This window comes from Tinamus guttatus, unplaced genomic scaffold (assembly GCF_059628265.1).
Source record: "Tinamus guttatus ecotype Peru unplaced genomic scaffold, ASM5962826v1 Tinamus_guttatus_pri_ptg000198l, whole genome shotgun sequence".
Taxonomy (NCBI): Eukaryota; Metazoa; Chordata; class Aves; order Tinamiformes; family Tinamidae; genus Tinamus; species Tinamus guttatus.
Window position 1 is genome coordinate 3024048 of NW_028288732.1, and position 25377 is coordinate 3049424.

At 41.8% G+C, this 25377-nt stretch overlaps 1 protein-coding gene across 1 annotated transcript in view; it reads right to left on the bottom strand.

The window, feature by feature from the left end:
* NAALADL2 (N-acetylated alpha-linked acidic dipeptidase like 2) overlaps positions 1-25377 on the bottom strand; it is a 212826-nt gene that overhangs the window by 167015 nt on the left and 20434 nt on the right. The window contains exon 3 of the mRNA XM_088523818.1: positions 4257-4527. Coding sequence (XP_088379944.1) covers positions 4257-4527 — 271 coding nt within the window. The remainder of the gene's footprint in view (positions 1-4256; positions 4528-25377) is intronic.

Consider the following 25377-nt stretch of genomic DNA (forward strand, 5'->3'; position numbering starts at 1 on the left):
GAGAAGCAGGGACTCGGTGGGGAGGAATGGAAGGGTCCCAGCCACCCGCAGAGGGTGGAGGATGCGGGAAGGAAGGGGACGGAGGGCAGGATGCCGTCCTCCTTGCAAAAGGAGACGCGACAGCAATCTGAGCACCCCTTACTCTATTCCCCTCTTGCTGACATTAAAAAAAGCAGTGAGAAGATGACAAACAGAGAGGAACAGACTGCCTCATCCTTCTTGCATTGCTCCGAGTTGCGTTACTCCTGTGCCGAGTTCTCACCAAGCAGCAGAAACGCCGCCGATGGCAGCGGCGCAGAGCGGGCGGATGCGCTCGAGATGCCCCTGCGCAGCAGCGCGGATTCAGGAAGGGGCAACAGCAGCAGCCGCTGCGCCCAGCGGGCCGGCCCCTGCCTGCAGCCCCTTCAAGCTCATCAAGGATCTCGCTGCCTGCCTGGAGGCTACAAAGAGGCTACAAGGAGGCTTTGGAAGGGAGGCACGCTGAGGAGCAGCATGGAGGGGAACAGCAAAACCCCCTGGGCTGCACAGGGATAGGAACAGAGAGATCAGACAGAAAGGAGAAACACATGGATGTTAGAAGTGCCTCAGAGACAGGGGGCTCGTTTCTACCACAAACCCCCCCAATTCCCTGCCCACGCGTATGTTCCCACTCCAGGGGCTGTCCATGCCAATAGTTGCTCTTTGCATCCACCCCCAGTTCCCGAGCCAACGTAGTCCAGCCAGGTCATGGTCCAAGAAGGGAGAATAACGTTTTCCTGGTCTGTTTGAGACTCTCTAGGACAGAAAAAGGAAAGGATGTAGGAAGAGCAAGGGAACTAGCAGGTAGTTGGAGCATTCTGTAGGCAGACACTTATTACCCAGGAGAAGGACAACTGGAGGGTAGCATGAGTAGATAGAAATTCCTTGTACTCTTCTGTAAAGCAAAGAGAGTAAATTTAAAGCCCTGAAAGCAAGGTCAGGAAAAAATCAGGTCACACAAACAACTTCAGAAAAGCAAAGGGAATACAGAGTAAATATAATCTTCATTTTAATTAGCCGTCTTCAAATGTTGTCTCAACACACTAACCATTACATCTGCTAAGATTCTCCCTTTGCAGTTGCGAAAGAAATAGAGACTAGAGGAGATGAATGTTGCAAAACCAAAGCCAAACACTTGTTTTTCTAAAACTCACAGCACTCAGTGGGCTGACTTTAAACCACCCACCCAGATCACCTCAGCATCGCCCAGCCTTCGCTGCGGGTCCCTCCAAGAAATCCCTACTTACTCTTCACTCCGCTCCGGAGATCAGTGCTTGCACCTTAACAGATGGGCTACAACACGCACCTACAGCCACACAACAGACAAACACCATGCTGACAGGATGCAGGTTCACCTCTCCACGCACCATGCTGACAGCTCCCAGGCTCAAACCTTCACCGCTCTGCAAACGCTGCACAGCGAAGGCGAAGAAAACCACACTCGGGAGGCCAGGCTGCAGCGTCTTGGAGCTTCGTTCACTTGCTGTTCAACACTGCACTGCGCCTTAACGCAGAAATCGGAGGCAACGCAAGCTCCTTTTTTATTTACCCCGTTGGCCAGAGTACTTTTCTTGATTTCATCAAACAAAAGGTTTAAACCCTATAAAAGATAGTTAAGTTTTATTAAAAATATGTTTCACCTAAGTCATTTTTTCCTTAGACTGACCTGGTTCTATGCACATTATTTACATAACCACTGTAATATCTATTTCAAACCTGACAAGACAGCTCTCTTTAGAACAGTAGGCTGTCATGCCTGTCACCATGATGGGTAAACAGTGTCACCTTCTCAGAGCACAGTGAATTATAGAGTAGTAGCAAAGTGCACCATCCATCACAATGGCACTAAGTAGGTTTTTGGAGTAGATTTAAGATATCACAAATGCTGTTTAGACTGTTTCCAGAAAGCACAAATTGGACAGCCCATATACAATGGCCATATGATGAATGGACATGACAGGTCTTCAAAGAAAATGAGTCCTGTTATTCTACAAATAACCTTGTCACACGGAATGTAGAACTATAGCTCTACTGGTAGCCAGGCCACAATAACTTAATGGTTTTATTTGCCTGAACTTCTAGCAAAACAAGCATACAAAAGAGATACAATGAAGCAGCAGTATTGAAGCAATTTTAGCAATTCAACAGATTATGCACCACATGATAGAAACCGGCCATTATGGTTGCAAAGTATTTTTAAGAAAATTATTCAGATCATGAGTAGCTGTTACAAGGATACGTTTTCACAGCAAAACCCTCAAGATGTTGCAATCCTGACCCAAAGCTACATATTCCAAGTAGACAATAGGTAGTTTTGCTGCATGCAATTATGTCTCCCTCTGAAGGCTGATCCCAGCAACAACCACCACCTGCTACTTCTCATTTAAGGATTTTCTAACTCCCTTAGACTAAATAGTAGAGTTTTTTGTCTAAGCCTGAGATCACCAGTAATTTCTCCATAGCCTAAACAAATAGCTCAATCTCCCTTTTAAGGCAAAACTCTGTAGATCAACAGACACTTAGTGCACACTCTTTACACTGTTGGAAGAATTTTATATATATATATATGTGTGTGTGTGTATCTTATATATAAAAGTGGGAGGGTGTCTGATATCTCCAACAAGCGACTCTAAAAACCTCTATAAAAACAGAATACGGGCATCTCTGGCTCAAGTATAAGCTTTGATTTTGAAGCAAGGCCCTCCTGTTGAGTCTTCACCCATAGATGTAGTCCTGACCCCTGCAGAACCCAAGCATAGAGAAAAGCATCCTGAAACATAACTGTAGCTGGTAAGTACATCAGTGGTTTTCTCTGGATGTTAGATTTCCTTTAGCCTGATGAATTTGTTAGCAGCATTTACATTCATGAACTAAACTTCAAGGCCACATCTGTATTCTTATTTCATTACAGTTACTAGTCTTTCTAGCTAAGTATGAGAATATGAAATTACATATGAAGCTTCCCGACAAATGTAAACTATACCTTTTCTTAGTACTTTTTACTTGCCTGTGGAATAAAAAGAGTTAAAGCATGTAATGTGAAGGTTAAGACTTGCTCTTGCCTGCTTTAATTCACTTCTTAAAACTGAACCTCAATTTTTTGTTTGTTTGTTTTTTAGTGATGGAGCCCTGGAAGAGGAGCTGTAATAAGATAATGAGCATGACACTCAACGTGGAAAGTAGATACACAGAGTACAGAGAAAAACAAGATGAAGAGGAGCCCCATTCCCCCCCTTTGTATTACAGGAATCTCTTGGGCTAAAAGAAAAGACTTGGATGCTTTTAAGAAAGATGCTGAAGTTTGCAGACCTCAGGACAAGGAACAGTGAGGTCTGACTTCCTAGCAACCCTCAGATTTCCTTCTACTACGTCTGAATTTCAGACCAAAATTCAAAGTATTCCAGGAGCTCAGAAAATGGGAGAGTTAACATCATGCAACTTACTCTATTTTGACACATTTACAAGATCTACACAGTGCATAACATTATATGAATTATGGGCAAACACTTCCAAAAAGAAAACACACAGCTATTGTATTTTATTGTAGAAATTAATTGATATGCTTTAAATATTAAGAAACTCAGAAACTATCAAGGTATTCCTGGAAGAGTATCCAAATTCAAAAACCATCAAGCCTATTCCTACTTAAATCTATTAATGTTCTAAGTCACGAAAACAAATCCATCTTTTAAACAACAGTCAAATGAACTAAGACTAAACAAATCCGCATCACTGGGGGCAATACACAAGATTTCCTAGAGGAGAAAGAAAACAGTAATGCAATTCATTTCAGCTTTCATATTTCAGATATGCTTATCCATATTTACAGTATTTCAGGAAGGTGAATGGAAATGTCTGCCCCTTTGTAGGCCCCAGATGTGTTTGGGCAGCAAATATAGGCAAGTAGCCAGTGAAGAGAGTAAAGAGGCCAGAGGATGACAATCTAAACATCTCCCTTCACCTGGCCACTTACCAACCCTAATATGCAGGATGTTTTTGTTGACCAGCAATAGATGCTAATTCATCAACTCGGATGATTATTTTTCTGAAATATCCTGTAAGGCCTTCAGGTCTGATTAATTCTTAATTTTGAATTGAGGTTTGGGCCAATGTGATTTTACCTGAATATGCTTAGCTGTTTCAGGCTGGGCATTCAACCACGCATACTTTGCCAGCCAAATTCAACCGCTGTTGTTTTCTATTTCACCCAAAACAACAGAGACAAAGGGTGACATTACCTCAAGAGTCCCTTTGGCAGAGTACGCTGCGTACGAGTACAGCAGGTCTTGGCTGCGAAGCTCTTTGGTCTCCCTCTTGCACTGTTGTCCACTAGGATAAAAGCATTCACCGCTCTTCTTCAGAGTTACTGTATTCGAAGCAGAGCCTGGCAGGTCAAGCAAAACAGAGTAATTTGCTAGCTGAACATCTTCAAGGCCATAAGAAGTCCAGCGAGCCAGGATTTTCATTGCAACATCTGTATCGTCTTCTCTAGGAAACTGCAACAAATCTCTGGGGAAAAAAAAAGAAAACACAAGTTCCTGTTTATTTTGCCCTAAGACATTGGTACCTTGTCAACAGGCAGCAGGCCATAATTTCATAGAATAGAACCATAGAATCATTAAGGTTGGAAAGCGCCTCTAGAGATCAACTAGCCCAACACCTCCGCACACGCAGGGTCACCTAGAGCACGTGGCACAGGACTGCGTCCAAGCGGGTTTGGAAGATCTCCAGAGAAGGAGACTCCACAACCTCTCTGGGCAGCCTGTTCCAGTGCTCTGGCACTCTCACTGTTAAGAAATTCTTCCTTAAGTTCCTGTGGAACTTTTGCTGCTTCAGTTTGTGGCCATTACCTCTAGTTCTGTTGGTGGCCACCAGTGAAAAGAGGCCAGCACCATCCTCCTCACTGCCTCCCTTGAGGTACTTCTAGACACTGCTCAGATCCCCTCTCAGCCTTCTCTTCTCCAGGCTGAACAGGCCCAGCTCCCTCAGCCTCTCCTCATAGGGCAGATGTTCCAGGCCCCTGATCATCCTTGTAGCCCTGTGCTGGACTCTCCAGCAGCTCCACATCCCTCTTGTACTGTGGGGCCCAGAACTGGACACAGTACTCCAGATGTGGCCTCACCAGGGCTGAGTAGAGGGGCAGGATCACCTCCCTCGACCTGCTAGAGACGCTCTTCTTAATGCACCCCAGGATCCCATTGGCCTCCTTGGCCACAAGAGCACACTGCTGCCTCATGGTCACCTTGTTGTCCACCATGACACCCAGGTCTTTCTCCGCAGAGCTGCTCTCCACAAGGTCGGTCCCCAGCCTGTACCGGTGTCTGGGGTTATTCCTCCCCAGGTGCAGGACCTTGCACTTGGCCTTGTTGAATTGCATGAGGTTTTTCACCGCCCAGTTGTCCAGTCTGTCCAGGTCCCTCTGGATGGCAGCGCAGCCCTCTGGGGTATCGGCTACTCCTCCCAGTTTCGTGTCATCAGCAAACTTGCTGAGGGAGCACTCTGTGCCTTCATCCAGGTCATTGATGAATAAATTGAACAGGACTGGACCAAGGACTGACCCCTGGGGGACACCACTAGCCACAGGCCTCCAACTAGAATCATAGTGACTAATTTCACTTATGTGAAGTATGAGATCCGTGACGGATCATCAAACATGCAAAATAATCACTCTCCATTTTCTTTGCAAGTAATTCCTTACCTGGTATGAGACAAAACTAAATAAGGAAAGAAAAGAAAAAAAAAAAGCTCCAAACACTCATTTTTTTTTAATAAAAATGAGAACTAGATATTTAGAGGAAAAGCATCCAACTGCAATGTGGAGAATCCCACAGAAATTATCACATTAATTGCTTCAAAATTAATCCCTGTGATGCTGATCAAGTTTCTGATATTGCATCAATTTAACCAACCATTTAATGTAAAATAATGTAATCTGAAGCAATATTTCAGGGACTGCAGGGAGGGAGCAATGCTGAAAATTACTTATAATTACATGCTTGGCTCAAATTCATCAGGTAATGCAAAAATCTGCTGAGCAGAATGGAACTGTCTCTTCAAACATTACCTTTTTTGTCAGAAAGTTTCCCTCAGACTTCATACCTATAAAGGACTACCTGAGCCAACAGTTTGGCAAGCAGCAAAGGAGCCTGCAAATTATTTTGGCACTAGCTATCCCTCGGGCCGGCAGAGACTTCAGATGGGTTGGTTAGGGCTCCTAGCACTGGGTTTCTATCACAGTTTGACATCCGTGACCAGACGGGGATGACCGTGAGGACAGCACTGAAAAGCCACCCATCCACCTCACCCAGCAAGCACCTAAGAGCCCAAGCTTAGAGCATGAACTGAGGGTAACTTTAGAGGAAAGGTGCTGCAGGGACACCTGGAAGGTCTCTGCTTACTTATATAAAGTGCCTGTAGAGCACGAGTGGGGTGGGAAAGCATTATACAAATGTTCAAATCAAAAGCGCTATTCAAATGCAGAGCAAAAAGCTTAAAGTGCTACATGCTGAATTGCGTGAGGATTTTCGATTGCATTAGGGCTGCAAACCTCGCCGGGCTGAGCAGCAAGAGGCTGGAGCACTGAGGTATTAATTTCCAAGCACAGAGATACAGATGCTTGCTGGAACTCTCGCTCATAAACTCCCCTTCGCAACAAGACCAATTTTCAAAAGATATTTATATGCCTAATGGAACTTAGAGAAATACCTTGGCCATCTTGTCCACATCAAAAGCGGCGCCTGAATAATGTGCAGGCCTTTTAAAACCATTACTGCCATGGATGGGTATTTGAGAATCCCACCAAGTGCACAGGGGCCTTTAATGACACCTGCATTAAAGGAATTCAGCTGCAAGGGGCAAGTTGCGCCAAAGGGAACGCACTGATCCTGCTCGCAGAGAGGTCGGCACTCAGCCGAGCAGAGCAGCACTAAGGTAAGGTGAGGGCAGAGGGAAAGCACGTGGACGCCCCCATTTCCAAGCAAGTTAGTGAACGGGCTACCAGACCACTGCAAAAAGAACATTTTCCTACCTAAACAACGTTCCAGCGCTAACATTTTCTACTGTAGCCTGGAAAACACCCAAATATCAAATGTCTCATGTTCAATACATTATATATATTACTACAAAATAAATATCCTAACATCTGTTTTTTTCTTTCTAAAAACGGTCTAAAGAGATACTTTGTATCACAGTCTGCATTACAATGACACAAGTACTGGCATAAGAAGTTCAAAAACTTTACAGGAATTGGAACTAGAGATCTCAGCGATGCTCTAAGGAGGATTAACTCTGAAAGATCTAAGTTACTTAGAACAAGTCTTTGGGCAGTCTGCACAAAACAGACAAGTTAACCCCATCTGCAGCATATTACGTATTTCAAGTCTACAGTTTCTCCTTCCATGCCTGCTAATGTAATGCTTGGGCAATACAGAAGTACAGAAAGTTGTTTGATTAATGGTCCTTAGTAAAACATCCACATCTCCCACAGGCAATAGAAGCATTAATAAGCAGTTGGAAGAAACGTATCCCATACCAATAATATTGTGGCACATTCCAACGAGCATTCGATCTCAATAAAAGGAATTAATAAAAGGAGAAGATTCACTAATCAAATCGCTCCCTCAATAAGCTGCCTTCCACTCCATAATCAAGTAAGCGTGCCTCCGAAACCTGCCTGACAGCCCATCTGATTAAATCAAAGGAACGATGAGCATACCCACTATTTACTCCATAATTTCTCTAAAGAATGTTAAAATCAAATCACAAACTATGGCACACATTTTATTAAAGTATCTCAGCAGGTAGACTTCTTTGATGAGTCTTTTGAACAACGCAGCACCAAGGTTTTTTTTTTTCACAATTTCTTACAATCGTTGAGTTTCTTTGATACAAATGTGCTGACTACACGGACTTAAAGCCAGAGCTCAATTTGCATCCTTATTTTTATTACATCCGACTTAGATAACAAGCAGAATATGTGAAACCAGTATTTCCTAAAACAGACCAAATTCACAACGCTAACGTTTGTTTGACAACCTTTCCTAGCTGGTAAAGGGCAAAGCCCGCAGTTCCCACGTGCTCCATCGTCATCCTCCCCACCGTTACCAATGGCAATTAATTTACTTTTTAAAACTGCCAGGGCAGGGCATTAAGATTCACGGTATTAAGATCTAAGCAGCTGAAAGCAACAGGCCTGCAAGATGATTATGTTTCTCACTTTTGCAAGCTGTTGCATACTTGGGAGGAATCGATAGCAAAGCGATTGCCAATTTCCATTTCCAGGACTGCTTTTAATAACGTCAGCCAAATTTTTTACTCCCTTGCATTAAAATGATACTTTATGCAGTTACTTGTTCCACTTCAATCAATGGGAATATCGACAAAGTTAATGGTCGGTCCTCAGTTACTGTAAATCTGTCTGATTTATTGAGGGGGAGCCACTGGGGACTTGAGATTTAGTCTCATGATAGAATCAGCGCTAATAAATGCGACAGTAACAACCAGAATGTATTGTGTCCTTATCTGGGCATCTCAGAGAGCCTTTCACTGCTCTTTCCACTACTTCCTAGCACAGGTAGATTAAAAAAAAAAGTCCATAAGTTGCTTCAACACACATTCTGCTCCACCTCAAACATGCTATCTTCCTGAGCTGGAAAAAATAAAATTAAAATAAAGGACAAAATTGTGCTTAAATGTGCTTAGAAAGCACACAACTTCTCAGTTAGATATGGTAGAGTTTTCCCACTTTGTTAGCATGAAAAGATCACAAAAAAGAAAATTTTTATGAAGATCTATTTATGCTGTTTTTTTAATTATTATTTTACTGACTGACCTGCCAAATGTTCGGGCAAGTTAAGACAAGCCAGTCAGAAGGTCCAAAGTCCTAAAGCTACGGACATAATTCGAAACAAGACAAAATACATCTGTAATAAAAGCTGTGCTTTTGACGGTCTCTGCAGCTTCAAAAGATAAATCTACAACAGATGATTATCAAAGGTGAACGAACACACAAAATACAGGAATTTCATTTTAAAATTGGTAACCATGGGGAACAGAGCTGAAGCAGCTTAATGGAAAGTCATTTGCTAAAACAGCACTTATTTCAATACTGCTTCCTGAAGAGAAGAAAAAGTATTGCAAATAAACCAGCTCTTCATTGCCAGAGTGACACTAGAACACAAAAAATGCCATTCAAAGGATACTGAAAACTTACAGAAGGTCAGGCTACCAGATAAAAGAATAATTTAACTGTATGGCAGTTATCAGACAATCGTATTAAACTGATATTAAAAACAAAACAAAACAAAACAAAAAAAACACCAAAAATACACCCAGGCACCCTGCGCTGGAAGCACATGCTCAACAGTGATGGGCCAAACCAACTATTTTTCCAAGTTCTTTGGCATGGGTATCTCAGTTTATGCTGTTCCAAACTGAGCTATTTTATACATTTTCTCATTACAGGACTTGGGAATACTGGTACTGCCCCCTGCACGAGACAGCCAAATCCCTTTTATATGATTTCAAGAAAACTGATGGGCAAGTCCGAAGTGTCCCTTGCCCAGAGCAGGACGGCAGCCAAGGCCGCGTGTCGAGGCAGATGGCGGGAGGCCCTGAGAAACGACCGCCGCGTTCCGCTCCGCGTTCCTCCAGCTCGCTGAAAAGCCGGCAAATCCCTGGTCCTGCACACCAAACTGCACGGAGTGAGCAAGGAGCCACGGGAAAGCTTTCCAGAACCTTCCGAGCACTCACGGGGGTGATGCTGACACCCAGCCAGCACCCCAATTCCCAAAGGGTCACAACTAACAACGGCCAAACTCCATTCAAACAATGGCTCAAAAATGGGTACAGAGACACTAGCGTGCACAATAATCCCTCCAACAGTCTCCCAGTCTCCAGTCATTTTTGTTTCGAATTTCCAAAGCTCTCTCTAAATGTTTGTGACTTCTTGGAGAGTATTTGCCTTCCTTTCCAGCAACAACATGCCATTCTAGCTGAAAAGATTTCCTTTGGGATCCATTTAATTTTGTTATCAAACAACTTTCAATACACACTTTTTTTACTGCAGGGAAAAGAAAAAAAAAATCCTACAGTAAAATCCCAATATTTCGCCATGATGAGGCACAGAAATAATGTAACAGCATTTAAAATATTTTCAGTGTAATAGCACTAAACAGCTCATTCACACATATTTCAAAAGTTCATCGCGTTTTGCTTACATCTGTCTATTAATGGAAAAATAAAGCAAAGATTTTATCTGCAGTTCAGCTATAACTGATATTTAATCTTAATCAAAAAATTCATCTTAAAAGCAACAAATTACTATTTCAGGAGCAACAGCACGATTATCCATGCTTGACAACTCTTCAAATTTGCACTGTTTTACCTTTGTTCTCTCTTTTTTGTTTGTTTGTAAAGTTTGTAATGACTTGTCATCAGCAAATAAGTTACTGTTTACATCTTATGATTGTGGAAGAAAAAGTTATTCAAATTAAAGTTACTGACCTTTTGCTACACGTGTAGCAGCTGAAGCAGACGTTCACATGAAAACTTTATACCCTTTAAAGGGTAAAGTATACTTTAGTAATCAGAAAATGATTTAATTTCTGCAAGATTCAAGTTTGGGCTCACACTGAAAGTTTAGTACCATTAGAATTAATGGATAAAAATATCTATGCATATATTAATATAATTGCAAAGATGCACATTAATGTTGATAAGATATATATGTAAAAAGCAAAGAAATAAATGGCTGTCTACAAAATTGAGACAGGGATACACAGCATCATGAGTCCTACAGTGTCAAGCAAGACCCTGCGGAAAACGGAGCTTTCCAGATGACCTAGCTCTTACATTTTTCAGAGGACAGACATGGAAGATAGATGATGAGCAAAAGTTTAACTCTGTTACAACACAAGGAGTAGATCCATCAACAAATCATCGACTGACATTTGCAGAAGCCATCTCAATTAATCCATAGCAAGTTTGGAAAAATAAATACCTGTCAACAAGCAATCTGTCTCCGAACACATGTTAGCAAGAAGTGCAATACTTGTTCACCCTGCAGAAATTATGTGAGTTTGTATCTTCTCTGCATTCTTTTATTCTTGTTTTCCGCAATTCATGATACTATAAGCCATCATTTCAGAAGGAACTTTAGGCATAAATTGCTTTCCAGGACAAGGAAAACTCTTCTGTGTATGGCACAGACTGTCTTCTAGAGCAAAGCAGTAAATATTCCTGGTGGGTCATGAATAAGCAGCACCTGCAAATCCTGGCCATCCAAATCTTTTGAAAAAGTTGTTAGCATATTGAAAAAGTTGTAAAACTGGGCAGCTAAGAGTTCCAGGGCCTGATTTGCACTTAGTGATTTGCACTGCTAACTTAGTTAACTTCATTGCTCAAGTTTACAGAAACAAAGGACTCCCATTAGCAGTGAGGCTGACGGAGCCTTGGAACAGGCTGCCCAGAGAGGTTGTGGAGTCTCCTTCTCTGGAGATCTTCCAAACCCGCTTGGACGCAGTCCTGTGCCACGTGCTCTAGGTGTCCCTGCGTGTGGAGGGGGTTGGACTAGATGATCTCTAGAGGTCCCTTCCAACCTTGAGCATTCTATGATTCTATGATTCCTACATCATATACAGGATTATAAATGTGTATAACACCACACTCTATGTCAATGCATAATTGCCCCTATAATACCTTAATAAACTTGTCCAACCTATGAAGATACAGTGCCACTCAGCATGACTTGACCTAACTCTTTACTTGGGACATACAAGGATACCTGAGTCTCTCTTTTTAATACAGCAAAGTGAAAATATTCTTTCTCAGAGGTTCTGGATCTCATGGTCTCTTGTTTACAAAGGAATTGATCCTTATTTTCTCCTAATGCAAGAGAAGACTCAGACCCAGAGTTTCAAGCAAGAGGTCTCTGCATGATCCAACGGGCTAAAACACCGAGGACAACAGACACTACAGCTAAAGGAGGACGACAAAACAACATCTCCCACGTTGAAAGCACCTGCGCCTAGCCCCGTTTTAGCAGGTGAGTGCTGCCCCAGCAAGGCTTCACAACGAGAGCATCTTCTTGTCTGCGCAGAGTGCAGGGAGCGCGTGAGCGTCTCAATAAAATGTGACCAGCTATCGAGTCCGAGTGGCATCTTTTACTGCCTAAGACAATTCCATTAATGGAGAGCAAAGGACAAACTCAGTACGTATGCGATCAGCAATGGATGTTTTACCAATGCTTTTGATGCAGAAAACCTACTGATCAAACGTCTTGAAACCTGGTTTTCATATAGCAGGTCGGCTGCTCACATGTTCTTAAAAGCTTGTCCCACTGGGCAGGATTTTACCCCTCACCATTGCCAATCATTCGGCGTCACACTGACTTGGAAAGCAGTTACGTTGAACACAGGGTGATGCTCTGGCAGCACCAGTCATCTCTGCTTGAACTACATGATTTAACTTCTGAATAAGAGCCAGTTCCCAAAGGACACTGAGAAAGGCAGGCCAAGTCAAATCCCCAAAAACATATAGCAATGCTTAGAAGAGCTACCTGTTGTTTGGAGATTTAGATTGATTTGGAACCCCCAGCTAAATATTTAATTTTTAAAATTAAAGCCTTCATTTTGAACCATGAATTTCAAAAAATTACCCCTATATAGAGGAAACTCTCAATCAAACACAAGCTGCCTTGTGCTTCTACCATCTTTCCTTTAACAGACATATGTTTCTTATCGATACCTGCTAATTTACCGGTCCGACTCCGCTAGGACTAAGGAGATTTCTACTAATATAATGTCAACTTAGATGCTTTATGAAAATATTCAACCTAATACATAATACATATGGCCAAATCCTCGGTCAAGTGAATTAATTAAAACAAAATTTGTCAATTAAAAAAGGAGCCAATACCTTTTCCATATATTTATGCAAGGGAAATGTTATCCTGTGTGTCATACCACATTGCTCATTTCAGATGATCTCCATCTCACCAGGGAAACTGCATTTCAGATTAATTTATTTTAAATTAAAATACTGGTATCTTTAAACTGTCCCTTCAGTTCTGACATGCAACTGAAGGAATCAACTTGGATAACCAAAACGATGTCCTGAAATTACTATTGCTGTATGGCAGATCTAATAGCTATCAGACACAAAAGCTCTTTGCAAAGAAGCAAGCAAAACGTCTGATAAGGAGAGGATCAAGACAGGCTTGCTGGGACCAGATGTTACTCAGAAATACCTCTCATATAAGCAATTATACACAAAGTGCAAGACCTAAAAAGCGGAGGTCTTGCAAGGTCTACCTTGCAGCCTGTACTGTAGAGGACAGCACCCCTCTCAGGAGCCTCCCTGCCCTGAAGGTTCTGCAGCTCCCGTTACACCACAGCATCCAAAGCGGTTGCTCTGTAAGGGCCTGGGCACCTCCACAAAACTGTGTCCCCAACGGGAGCATCGCTACGGGAAACACAGGCTACAGCAAGGCAGGCCTGCCCCAGGCTTCTCCTTTTACCCTGTTATTCCTTCTTTCCATTTGGCAACACCAAAAGCGTAACTTGCTCCCCAAAGCGACCTGCCCCAAAGATCTCGCCTGTTCTGGGCTCCTCTCAGCATTCTGGCCCTTCTCTATCTGAGAAAATTAAAAAAAAATAAACAGTGATGTTACACAAACAGCTGCTGGTGCTTTCCCAGAGTGCTACCTCAACAGTCCCCTTCGTTTTCAGCATCTCTTACAGTCTAACTTGAATTTCCACGCCACTTTTGATTGAATAAAGCACAAATATAAGACAAAAAAAAAAAAAAAAAAAAAACACACGCACACAACAGCAAAACACAGATGTTCAGAAATTAGAATCAAGGCTAAAAAATGCCCCCTGGTATTCAACATGCGTTAAGGTGCAATCACCGGAATCGCTCGCTGCAAGTACAAATGGGCTATTGTAGTTCGGGAATGCTCAAACCCCAAGGCCAGAGGGGGGTGGCTGTTGCTAGGCAGTGGAGAGGAAAGTGCTCCTCTTGTGAGCGGCAGCATCAATTAAATCTTGGGAAAAAGAAAAGCAGAAGCATTATGTACCCAGAGTAAGTTTCAGTATTTTTCTCATTTCTTTTCCTGCAAAGATATGATGATTCCAGGTCTCGCCTTGTTTTGAATGCGGTATTAAATAAGCTACATGTATAGACACAAAACTGCACTCCAATGCAGAAATTTGGTACCTGTTTTTACCACGTAATGCAAGTTTGGCCCTGTGGTCATGAACCTACGCTGCAGGAGATGCTTCTGCAAGATCTGCCATCCAATATTGCCTCTTGTCTCTACCCTGAAACAAGGAAGTCACCTCCTAAACTGCCTCCTAGGTGGAGGAACTGGGGAGCAGGGGTTTATTTGTTATTAATGTTACTAATACGGGTATTATCCATGCTAACATTCTTAACAACAAACTACATAAGCATATTACATAGCAACAATATTTCATCCTCCAAAAATCTGTGATACTAAGATATAAAAAGACAATTACTGAAGGGGAAAAACTAATAAGGAGTTTGACGAGCAGGTTTTTTTTAGTGGACGGGGACCCCAAAGCAGCTTTATTAATGTATCCGCAATCTAAAACAGCCACTAAGACACAGGTATCTGTAAAGTCTTTGTTCTGGAGTAAAAATAAGTTGAATTTAATTTTACAGGAAATCTTCACAAAATAGATGTATCTTCCTTAGTGAATATGGGAATACAACAAGAGTCTCCCTGCAAACAGGCTAATGACTATTCCCCACATTCTTCAACTTTCTCCCCCTCCAAACAGTTCAAATTAATAGCCCATATTCCTACAAATTCGCTGACTGTGCTGACATTTGCACTATAAATAGAATCCTGACAAAGAGATTAAAAAAATAGACATCAAAAGACTCAACAGTTCATGTAAATTTATTCCTGAGGGTAATATCAAGTTATAGATTTTGCACCCATCTGTTTTAATAGACTGATTTGAATTACCTGGGTGCAAACCCAGATGCAGACATTTTAAAGTAGTTATTGTATTTAATGAGAAATCACCCGAGTCCTTTAGTCCTTTGCATTGGCTGAAATGGTGCCCACATAGAGCTTCAATAACTCCAGTGCTGCAAAGTGGCAACCCGTTACCCCAGAGCAAACCGCAAACTTACTTTCCCTCTCCATCCAAACAAGCTACTTCTAAACCAAAATAAATATGCCTAAATTGAAAGCAGCCTACTGGTTCAGTTCTACTATTTCTACTTCAAATTCTTCCTGCATACAAGCCAAAGACAAGGAGAATTAGGTTAGTGTTTATTAACGTCTGAGGTTTGGTTAGATGTTTAATCAAGTTGTTTTTAAATTTATGAACTTCACTTTAAGCACAAGTAAAAACTATTACGGGAGCTGAGCAATTCAGGGAATGTTAGAGGGTAAAAAGTAGTAGGTAAACTACATTACTACTGGGGGTTGCTACTAAACAAAATAATCATCTGGAAACATAAACACTATCTATGGTGGCTTCACCTCTGCTCTTTCCCTTTCCCACATTTCACCCCTGAAATACTCCTGATCAACTCCAGTCTAATATTTTTGTGTAATATGTTACTTTGCATACTGAAAAGATCAGGAAGCAAATCATAAAATATGTATTTGAGCCTTGGGAACGAAGAGACAGCTGGTCTAACAAAAACATCTTAACAGGGGAAGAAAAGAATCCAACCTGAGAGGGAACTACCCACATACGTCCACCCGCACTCAAGGTGCGGGAAAAAGCACCAAAAATACACCAGAAACGCTGTCGCAAAACTGTAACTCACAACATGCAGGTGGTGAGTGGGGACAGGAACAGACTAGCTGTTTGGAAATGTTTTGTCTTCATGTCCTTTGGTTTTGAAATTGGAGGAAAAAAAAAAAAAGCCACCTGAGATAACTGTTTCATAATATGCTGGCATTTGGTGTCCCCCAACCCAAAGTTTGCTCTCCAGGCTAATAAAAGACACACGTCCTTAGGAAACAGGTGAAACCTTTTGCTACCCTCATAATTAGCTTGTCAATTTTATTTGAAATATTACTCATATACAAAAGAGCAGCTTGTATTTAGGTGGTTTCTTTCTATTTCATTAGGAGAATATTTTGTAAAGCTGTTCATGAGAATAACTGTTACCCAGAGACAGATGAGAACATTTACAGATTGGAGACACAGTAAACTAGATCAATCTCCCTCGGCCTTATCTTATCTTCTGTCCACTTTGGCACTGCACGAGGATATGCACTTTATGGCACACTGGTATAAAGACAACAACATCCTGTGTTGCTACAAGTGCTTCTTAACTCATCAACAGAATTACCCTCTCTAGCTGTGTATCTGGTAGACATATCAGCAACCGGAAAAAAGGAATTAATCCAACTAAGCACAGCCAAGGGTTTTTAATGGATGAGTTATGTTGGAATCCCAGCTCCATATTTTAACATACAAATAAATAAATGGACATCTGGAATAAAAACCAACAAGCACTCAAAATCAGGTCACATACGTAGGAGTTTTAATGAAGAGTTAAGTAGCTGGTTTCAGCATCCTATTTCCTATTCACATAATGAAGCCATCTCCTTTAAACACACTGCTACCGTGTCAGTGATGGAAATTCCCCCCATGAACTCATACATCCCTCTGGCTCCAGGTGTTTCCACTAAGGAGAGGATTGTCCCCCAACCCTCCTGCACTCCTTGGCCCTCCATCTGAAAATGAGTTTGTTCACCTCCATTGGTGGAACAACTAAGGAGCTCAAGCAAAACAGGCTTGGTTTATTTACACAGTTTACATACAGCGTATTTGTTAGTCTGGCACAACATCTAGGTAACAAAGACTAATTACAATTTTTTGGTCAAACCACCAAACTTCAGACAACTCTCTGAACTTCCTCAGCTCTCAGAAAAGGCACAGGCTGGCCTGCTTTCTGAAACAAAACCCCTACATCACATTTTCTCTAAGTATAGATATATATTTAAGTATAGATGGTAAAGTGTGTGTGTGTGTGTGTGTGTAGGTGTACACGTACACACAGTACAAGCTGTAAAGGGAAGAACCTGGACAACTGCTTCATCTGCACCTGCTGTTCTCAAGGCGATGGCTGGTGGCCCAAGGACCCCGAGCCCTCAGGACAGCTCCCGACGACAGCAAACGGCGCCGATGCCAGGGCCACAACCTGCTCCCGTGGCCCCTGCACACGCCAAGCTCGAAGAGGTGCAGAACGAGCCCCGGGAGAGCCGGCTGCCGCGGGGCTGCTCCGGCACCAGGGATGACTCCGGCACTCGGCGTCGCTCAAGGAAGCTCGGGGAAAGCTCCACAACAGCTTCCCGATGCTGCCAGCCCCTGCTTTAGGATGAGGGAAAAATAAGGCAAAACAAAGCTCATCAGGCTGTCCCACTGCGTAAACGGATTCATCCACTTCTCTGGTTTTCTTTGTAAAATGTCCCTTTAACTCTGCATAGTCACAGTTGCCAGAAACACATGAAGGCTAAAAAGGGAGAAAAACCTTTGGTTACACGAAGTTTAAATAAACCAAACAGCACCCATTTTTCTCATTTGCAAAGATGATTTTTCCTTGACCGTTTGCATTTTAATGCACTGAAGAGAAGGATTTTCCATGACACGGACAAACTACTGAGCCTACTGATGATATTTTAAGTTCATTTCCCCTTAGTATCTTTTGGAAATAATACAATTACAGCAGCGTTTTTCAGAGCCACTAGAAAAACACTATCCAAAAAGGTCAGAAAGTGAATGGAAGGTCTTCAGATTAAAATAATAATTACAGGATCACCTCACATATGCTGAACTTTGACTGTCCAACTGCGTTAATTACAGAGCAAGCTGTGCCTTTGCATTAAAGCCCAGGAAGTCATGGTACTGCACTAAGGGTAAAGTTTAAATTAATCGAAGTCTTACACCTACTATCTCTCGTTTTTCTTTGTTTTTAAGGCATGTTCATGAACACCTTTAAGATAGAAAATTGTGAGAATAGCTGCTCTATCACAGTCATCACCACAACGTGACAAAAACATTTCCCTACCAGGAAATGCATTCATGAACCATGCTGAACAATTCTTTTAATCATCTGAAACGAGTTTTCCCAAACCCTCCAAATACAGGTGACCAATGAATACTAAAATATTTGCTTACAGTAGCATTCCTGCTATTACATAAGCTCTTATATATCTTTCCTATGTAACTGAAAACAGAAATGATGCATCTGAACTCTTAGCAGACGCTTACATAAAAACATAACAAGCAAAAAAACAAACAAAAAACAAGACATGCAACCTGCCACAGACAAATGAACTATAATCTGCTTTCCCACATCCTAGGAGATATTTCCAAATGGCCTGAAAATTTTAAAATTCAAATTGTCAGAGCTCAGATTATCAAGTAATTCCTGCTAAGCGCCGCATTAGAATCACTATTAAAATTAAATGCTGCAGTCACCAGCTGAGGAACGTCCAATGAACATGACATGGTAGCTACAATTCTGAGAAGACAACAGGCCGTCAGGTGTTTCTGAGAACGCTGGACTGTGCAACATATGAATTTTGATGTTAGTATTATTTTCCTCATCTCCTAAAACAGATACACGCAGGAAGGAGGGGGCAATAACTAAAAATTTAGGAGGGATGTGGGCCCTTTATTGGCTATATTGAACAGACATGCTTCTATTACTCCCAATCCCTAACACATGTTAAGGCACGTTAGGAATTAAAAAAATACCCGGTCAATGCTCCACATATACAAAATGCAGCTAAAAGCAGTTTCATAAACACAAATTAGAGTGGACACATGGGAAACCAAAAACAGAACAAGATGACATGGTACCATTGTCTGCCTCACTGACATGCTTAAAACAGGAATTTTTCTGTAAAAATCCTGCCCGGAGTGTCTAACATTAAAACCACTATTACTGAGACAGGCTATATTACTTTGAAATGGCACGCACGGTTCACAAAAAAGCCTTCCTCACCCCCAGCTTTATTCTTGGATTCTTCTAGAAACGCCTAGAGCAACAAATAAGTTTTGCCAGTGCAAATCTATTTTGCATGCATCGCTACGACTTAGCTCCCGGACTACTGTTGTGATGTCAGATTCTCAGTTTTATTAAAAAGTCTTTAGCTCTTAGGAGTACAAAGGAGGCCGTGCCAGAATGACCTGTGAGCCCTCCAGAAAGCAGAAAACCAATAAAGAAAAAATCTTAGCTTAATATTTGAATAGATTTACTTTTCAGCACATAAGCTAGAAATGATAAGGGGGGAGACGAATCATCATAGGCAGAGCAGCTGCCAGGCTTTCTATGCCCAAGCCCAGGCACAACATCAGAGTTGCAATAACCACATAAAAACAGCAAATTGAATAGAAACAGCCTGCATCTCCTGCTAGCTGGACAGCTACGGTGTGCCAGGCCACAGGATCTATGTTGCTGCAAAATGATGGAGAAAACCAATGAGATTTGAAACAGCGAGAAGGCCAAGACACAAACCCACTCTGATTTAGATTGATAAGATGCAGAGGCACCTGAGTAGCTATGTTTAAGCACTACTTGCTTATCATAATATAATATATCAGAAAATATATTCTAAACATTAAGAAGTCTATTCTGGGGTGGAGGGAAAAAAAGAAAAAATGAAACATAAATAAATAAATCAGAAAAAAAATACAAGGCTAACCATTTAATTTCTAACCATAGGAGACGTTGCCTTGCTCAGTCAACAGTGAGCAAAAGGCTTTTAGTGGCTCCCGAAAGGCTCCTGCTTTCGTTCTCCTTGGTGATCCTGCCACCAGATGGAGCGCGCATCTTGTGTGACACGCAGGGGACAGGGCGGCCGATGTCACCTCCCTCAGCCCGCTCCAAGGGGGGAGCGCTGCACCAAACCAGGGCACGCGGCGGGGCCCAGCAGCGAGCTCTCCCTCACCAGCTATCACTGGTGAAAAACACATAAAAAACCCCATTATTTTCAATATTATTAAATAGTTTAGTTGACATTGTGCTGGAAACGGAACAATAGCCACATAACCAGCCAACTACATTCTTTAGATTGTAAGTTCTTAACTGGAATGAGATGGACTGTTTTATTTTAAAGAGCACGAGCAATACTGAAACCCTCTTCATGAAACGGTGAGGGAAAGGGTAGCCACGGAGGGCAGCGCTGGTGCCAGCAGGGCCTGGGCTGGCCATGCATTCCCTATAGGAAGCGGGAAACCAGTGCCTGCTACTGAGGCCCAGCTAACTGGAGATGAAGCCAAGTGCTTTTGAAGGCAGAAATCATGCTGACTTCAGTAGAAATGCTCAAAGTCAACATGTTATGGGCCTGAAAACCCAGCTATTCCACCTGTAACCTGATCCTTTAGCACTGAAAATACAGGGGTTTTCCCCCTTCTTGTTGCCCTTGACAGTTTAAGTGATTCCAAGGTTATCCATAAATAATTTTGGCACACAGTAACTACCTCACTCATTCTCGAAGAGAGAACCCCACAGTCATTTGCTTCCTTCCTATCTCCTGCAAAAAGGCACCATTTTTCCAGAGATGCCCCTGGATAGCACAACAGCAGCTCACCACCACACACTGGATAGATGCAAACATGTGAAAAAACACACTGAAAGCTAGGCAGAAAAACAGAAATCTATTAATAAAGCAAAACCAAGCAACCTACTCTCAGCAAACACAAGTGGTCTCATGGTAAGTTCAGAGAGCTGCCCACAAGTGCAGAAGGGAAAGGTACACACAGCCCTGCCTTGGGTCTGGAGCAGCAACATCCTGCTCAGGCATCTGCTGCTGTGGGCAAGAGGACAGGGCAGGAGACCCAGTGCTTCAATGTCCGGAGCAGGAGAGCCGGGAGGTTCATCCAACCAGCAGGCCCCATTCCCGCTGGTGCTTCCCAGGGGACAGAGGTGACACGGGAACAAGAAGCTGCACAGGGCCACAGTGCCCTAGGGACACCAGCCACGTTCCCAAGACGTCCTTACAGCCTATCTGTACATATATATATATATATATATACAGGCTGCTCTGCTAGGCGGGATGTTATTTAGTGCTGCCCGGAGCACACATCTATCATCCCCAGATCTATCTTTCTTGTTTACCTCACCTCTCGCCTATCATCTTAAATCCTGTTGTTGTGTCTCTCCTCTCAACTCGAGATTGCCTTTGGTCGTCTTATCAGCCGCCTCCAGACGGATCGTTTCAAAAGCAGATATATGGTCGCGCAGCTCCGACGGGCTCGGCCGCGCTCCAAAGCAGCCCGCAGGCAAAGACCGGAGCCCAGCGCGCCGGCCGACTCCAGCCGGGAAAGTTTCCTCGTCCTTTTCATAAAGATTTTCACTTCGGTCTTTCATATCAGTGTCACCAGATAGCAACGACTGATATATCGAATTTTACAAGGATGGAGAGCGATAGCACGGCTCCAGACTGGGGGATCTTTCATCTTAACCGACAGGTCTATGAACACATTGGCGGTATCAGCTGGGTGATCTTAAAAACATACATTTCTAAACGCACCTTATTCACTTCTTCTCTCCGACACGTCAACTTCTTTCAAATCAAATTTCCATCAAATAGCCAAAAAACCACAATCATGTTAAGTCAAATGATCTTCTTAGAGGAAAGAAAAAAAAAAACCCACTAATTCAAAATCTACTTGAAGTCCTAGAATGGTGACCTAACAATTCAGGATCACCACGTCACCAGAAAGTCATAAAATAGAAGACTCTTTTAAGCAGTGCAGAAGAGTTTTCTTTGCCCCTCGAGTTTAAACGGCCATCGGCCAGCCAAAAGCAAAAAAGGAAAAAGTCAAAAAGCAGGAAAAAAAAATCCATTACTGAATGGATTCCTTCAGCCTCCTGGTTCATAAAACTTTGAACCACTGTAGTTTAACCAAAGCAGACTAAAATTTCTTACAGGGGGTATGTTAAGTGGAAGGAACAATTCCAAAAAATTTCAATGGCCAATGTCATTTACTAGGGCTGCCAATCTGATACCTCCTGCAATCATCGACTGTTATTACAAAACAAACAAACAAACAAGATGAAAATCAGGCGTAAGTAAACATGCTACACAATTTGTTAAAACTAATAGCAAAAGAAAATAACTGTCAAATGTGTGCATACCATTGTCAACCTCAGAAAAGACTATGCAATAAGTTACCTAAATTTCATCAACACCATAACATCAAATTGCCATATGACAAGGGCATTTTATCAACTTATTATTATAACTTATCGTTATATATCTGTAATACTCGAGACAAAAAAAGAGGTTTTCAGGTTTGTGCAAAGGCAGTTTAACAATTACATGAGCCATAAAATAAAATCCAATACCTTTGAAATCCATAAAAAACCTAATGTATATCGATTAAAGCAAATATACTTAAATAACTTCAAAAAAAATTCAAAAACAATGTATAAAATTTGTTTCTCTCAACACAAGCTGCCTCTTGGCCTTACTGTATACAAGTAAATATTTGCAAAAAGAACCCAACAATGTTCAATGTGCCTTATTAATTTTACAATATGATCCAGTTTCAGGCCAGCCATTCATTTGAGCACAACACATAGGGCTTCTTTCAACCTCTCTCGCAAGCCCCAAAACATAGGGACCAAACCTCCCAAGTGCTCTACTGTAGGAACGGATACATGTAATAGGTATCTGCACATTTTCCTTCAAAATAACCCACTTGAATTTGAACTTTAGCCATATTAAAAAACTGCACATTTTTCTTCTTTTTAAATGAAATTCAATAATATATTCACTCCAGATTTAAAAGGAAATATCTCCCCATTAGAGTTATGACACTGAGATCAATAAGGTCCATGATAAAAATAGAGTTTGTTTATTAAATAAGGTTCTGTATTAAATTATGAACCTATGCAATCTGCAAGTTGAGTTTTATTTACAAAAGAAAAGAAAAATGGTTATACTAGTACTATTAATTAAGCCCCAAAGCCTGAAATAACTAAGCTCTGGAACAAAATATCTGGGAGAGCTCTCTGGATTCGATCTTTAGAGAAATTTGTAAGCAGCATTAAGGTAATCCAGGAGGATTACCTTAGGAAGTCACTTCTTCCCTTTATAATAACTAGTGGAAACGGGGGTCTCTGGAGGCAGCTGAGCAGGGATGGCCCCACACATCCAGTGTATCAGCTTGTATTCAAGTGCTTTCCTCTGGGTCATCAATCTTCTCAGACCTAGCCACGTATTCCACCTTCTCGCTAGGTTTACTGCACAGGCCACTGACCTCAGGGGTTCTGCACACATGGATTTTTAAGGGGATATTAAAACCATCCCATGACTGCAGACACCGCCCAAATCTTACTACTGCCAACACAACCCAAAGTGAGCAAGAAACCTCACTCTGTTGTACATTCGGGTCTTTTTCTGAAAGCCTGGGAGACAGGAGAGATTAGGCTGTAGATGTCACAGAACTTCCATATGACAGGACACCAGGAGATGACCCTGATGGAAGAGGTCCCATCACTTGGTACGTGCCACCGCCAAAGGCGCACAGGCCACTTCGAAGCACTAGCAGTCCAGCAGAGAGGTCACCTTTGCCACGGCCAGTTGTGGTACATCCTCACCCCTCCCCTCTCAAACTCAACCCTCTTTTATGCAAAACACCACCTAAAAATGGATTAAAAAACCCACAATCATACTGTAGAATACTCCCTTGCAAGATAAAGTTGCGAAGAGCAGCAAGGCAACATTTAGAGAGGAACTATGCATTAGGATGACTAGTGAGAACTTTTTCCTTACGTAAAATAAAAACCTGCAGAACAGTCTTTTTTTTTTTCCTCGAGGCATAATGCAACCAATAATTGAGCCATAATTATTGACTGTGAACTCTTCCAGTGTGCTCTGATGCATCTGGCATTGGCAGGGAACAGGACGCAATAAAATAATTCAATTACATGCTTGATCCGAGTAGTTTATGGATCTTCAGAAGTGATATCAACTTCCATATTCTTGCTGAAAGATGCTGAAATTGTGTACTGTACATTTTCCTGTTTTTTAAGTGAATTAAATCCCATCAATGACTAAGTTGGACTCAGGACAGTTTCTTTTCTGCTGTTATTCAGCACACCTGTATACACAGTTCCAAATTTTATCTCAAATTTTGTATGAGTCTTTGATTCCTCAAGTGATAAATACAACACACACAAAAATGCAATATTTTTATAAAAATGTTTGTTACTGACACAGTCTTATCCAGAGTTATAGTTCAAATTTGAGATTTTCATTCAAATCTGTTCAAAAAAATGAAAATTCTTCAGGTGAAAAACAATCAGAATTTTAGCTTCAGGTGAGCTTGTTCAGCTATCTTATTCTCAGAATCTACCTTCTGTAATGAGATAGAAATAATAGATGAGTGGGAGTAAAAATTATTTAGTAAATAATATCAAGATTAATGCTCACTGGGCAGATCTAAGTTACTCAACACGACATGGTTTTTAACTAGTCCTCCTTTTTCTTTTTTTCATAGAAAGCCACATCAATGAAGACCATGTCTGCTGCAATGCTCTACGGCCACTACATTCCTTGGCGTTCTTAGATGACAGGTTTTTTTTTTTTCCTGTTTGAAGCAGCAGTATCACAGTACATCCACAGTGGTCTTAGAAGAGTGTTATTCCAGATTAATGAGCATCAGACAGCATCTGGCAATTACACCCCTAAAAGAGGCTGATAAATTAGCAGATCCACGGCAGGAAGACCAGCAAAACTCGTCCTCAGGAATTGCCATCAAATAATCTCCAGCACACTTTAAAAAGATAGAGAAGCAACTCCTCCTTTTGTTTGAAAAATGATAATAAGACCTCAAGCACCATCCTAAAATAAACCATTACAAAACAAAAAGCCTGCTGTTTTTTTTCTTTTCTTTTTTTTAAAAAAAACAAATAGTCTAAGTTGTACAGCTCCTAATATGGATATGCAGATGTTCAATATGGACATCAGGATCACAAGATTATAAAATATATTCACATGAAGCCTCAAGTTCATAAATTAGATCTACCAGCACTCCAGTGAAAAGCAAAGACCAAAGAACTCAACAAGCAAACTGAAGAAAGGCCTCAGACCCATCGCTCCAAACCCAGGTACTTAGTCTGTTCAGGGAAGTGCTAGGGACAGCACTGCAGCCAACCTACCCAACCACCCGGTGAAGAGCACCTAGCAAGGAGGTCACCACGTCGCACTCTTCTGACCCTCTACCCATTTCAAACGCCAAGAAAAAAAATAAGACCAACCATAGGATGACAAAAGGAAGAACGATACATCCGAATCCTGCTGTTACAAGCACTTTTCCATTGTAACAAATTAGAGCTATAACT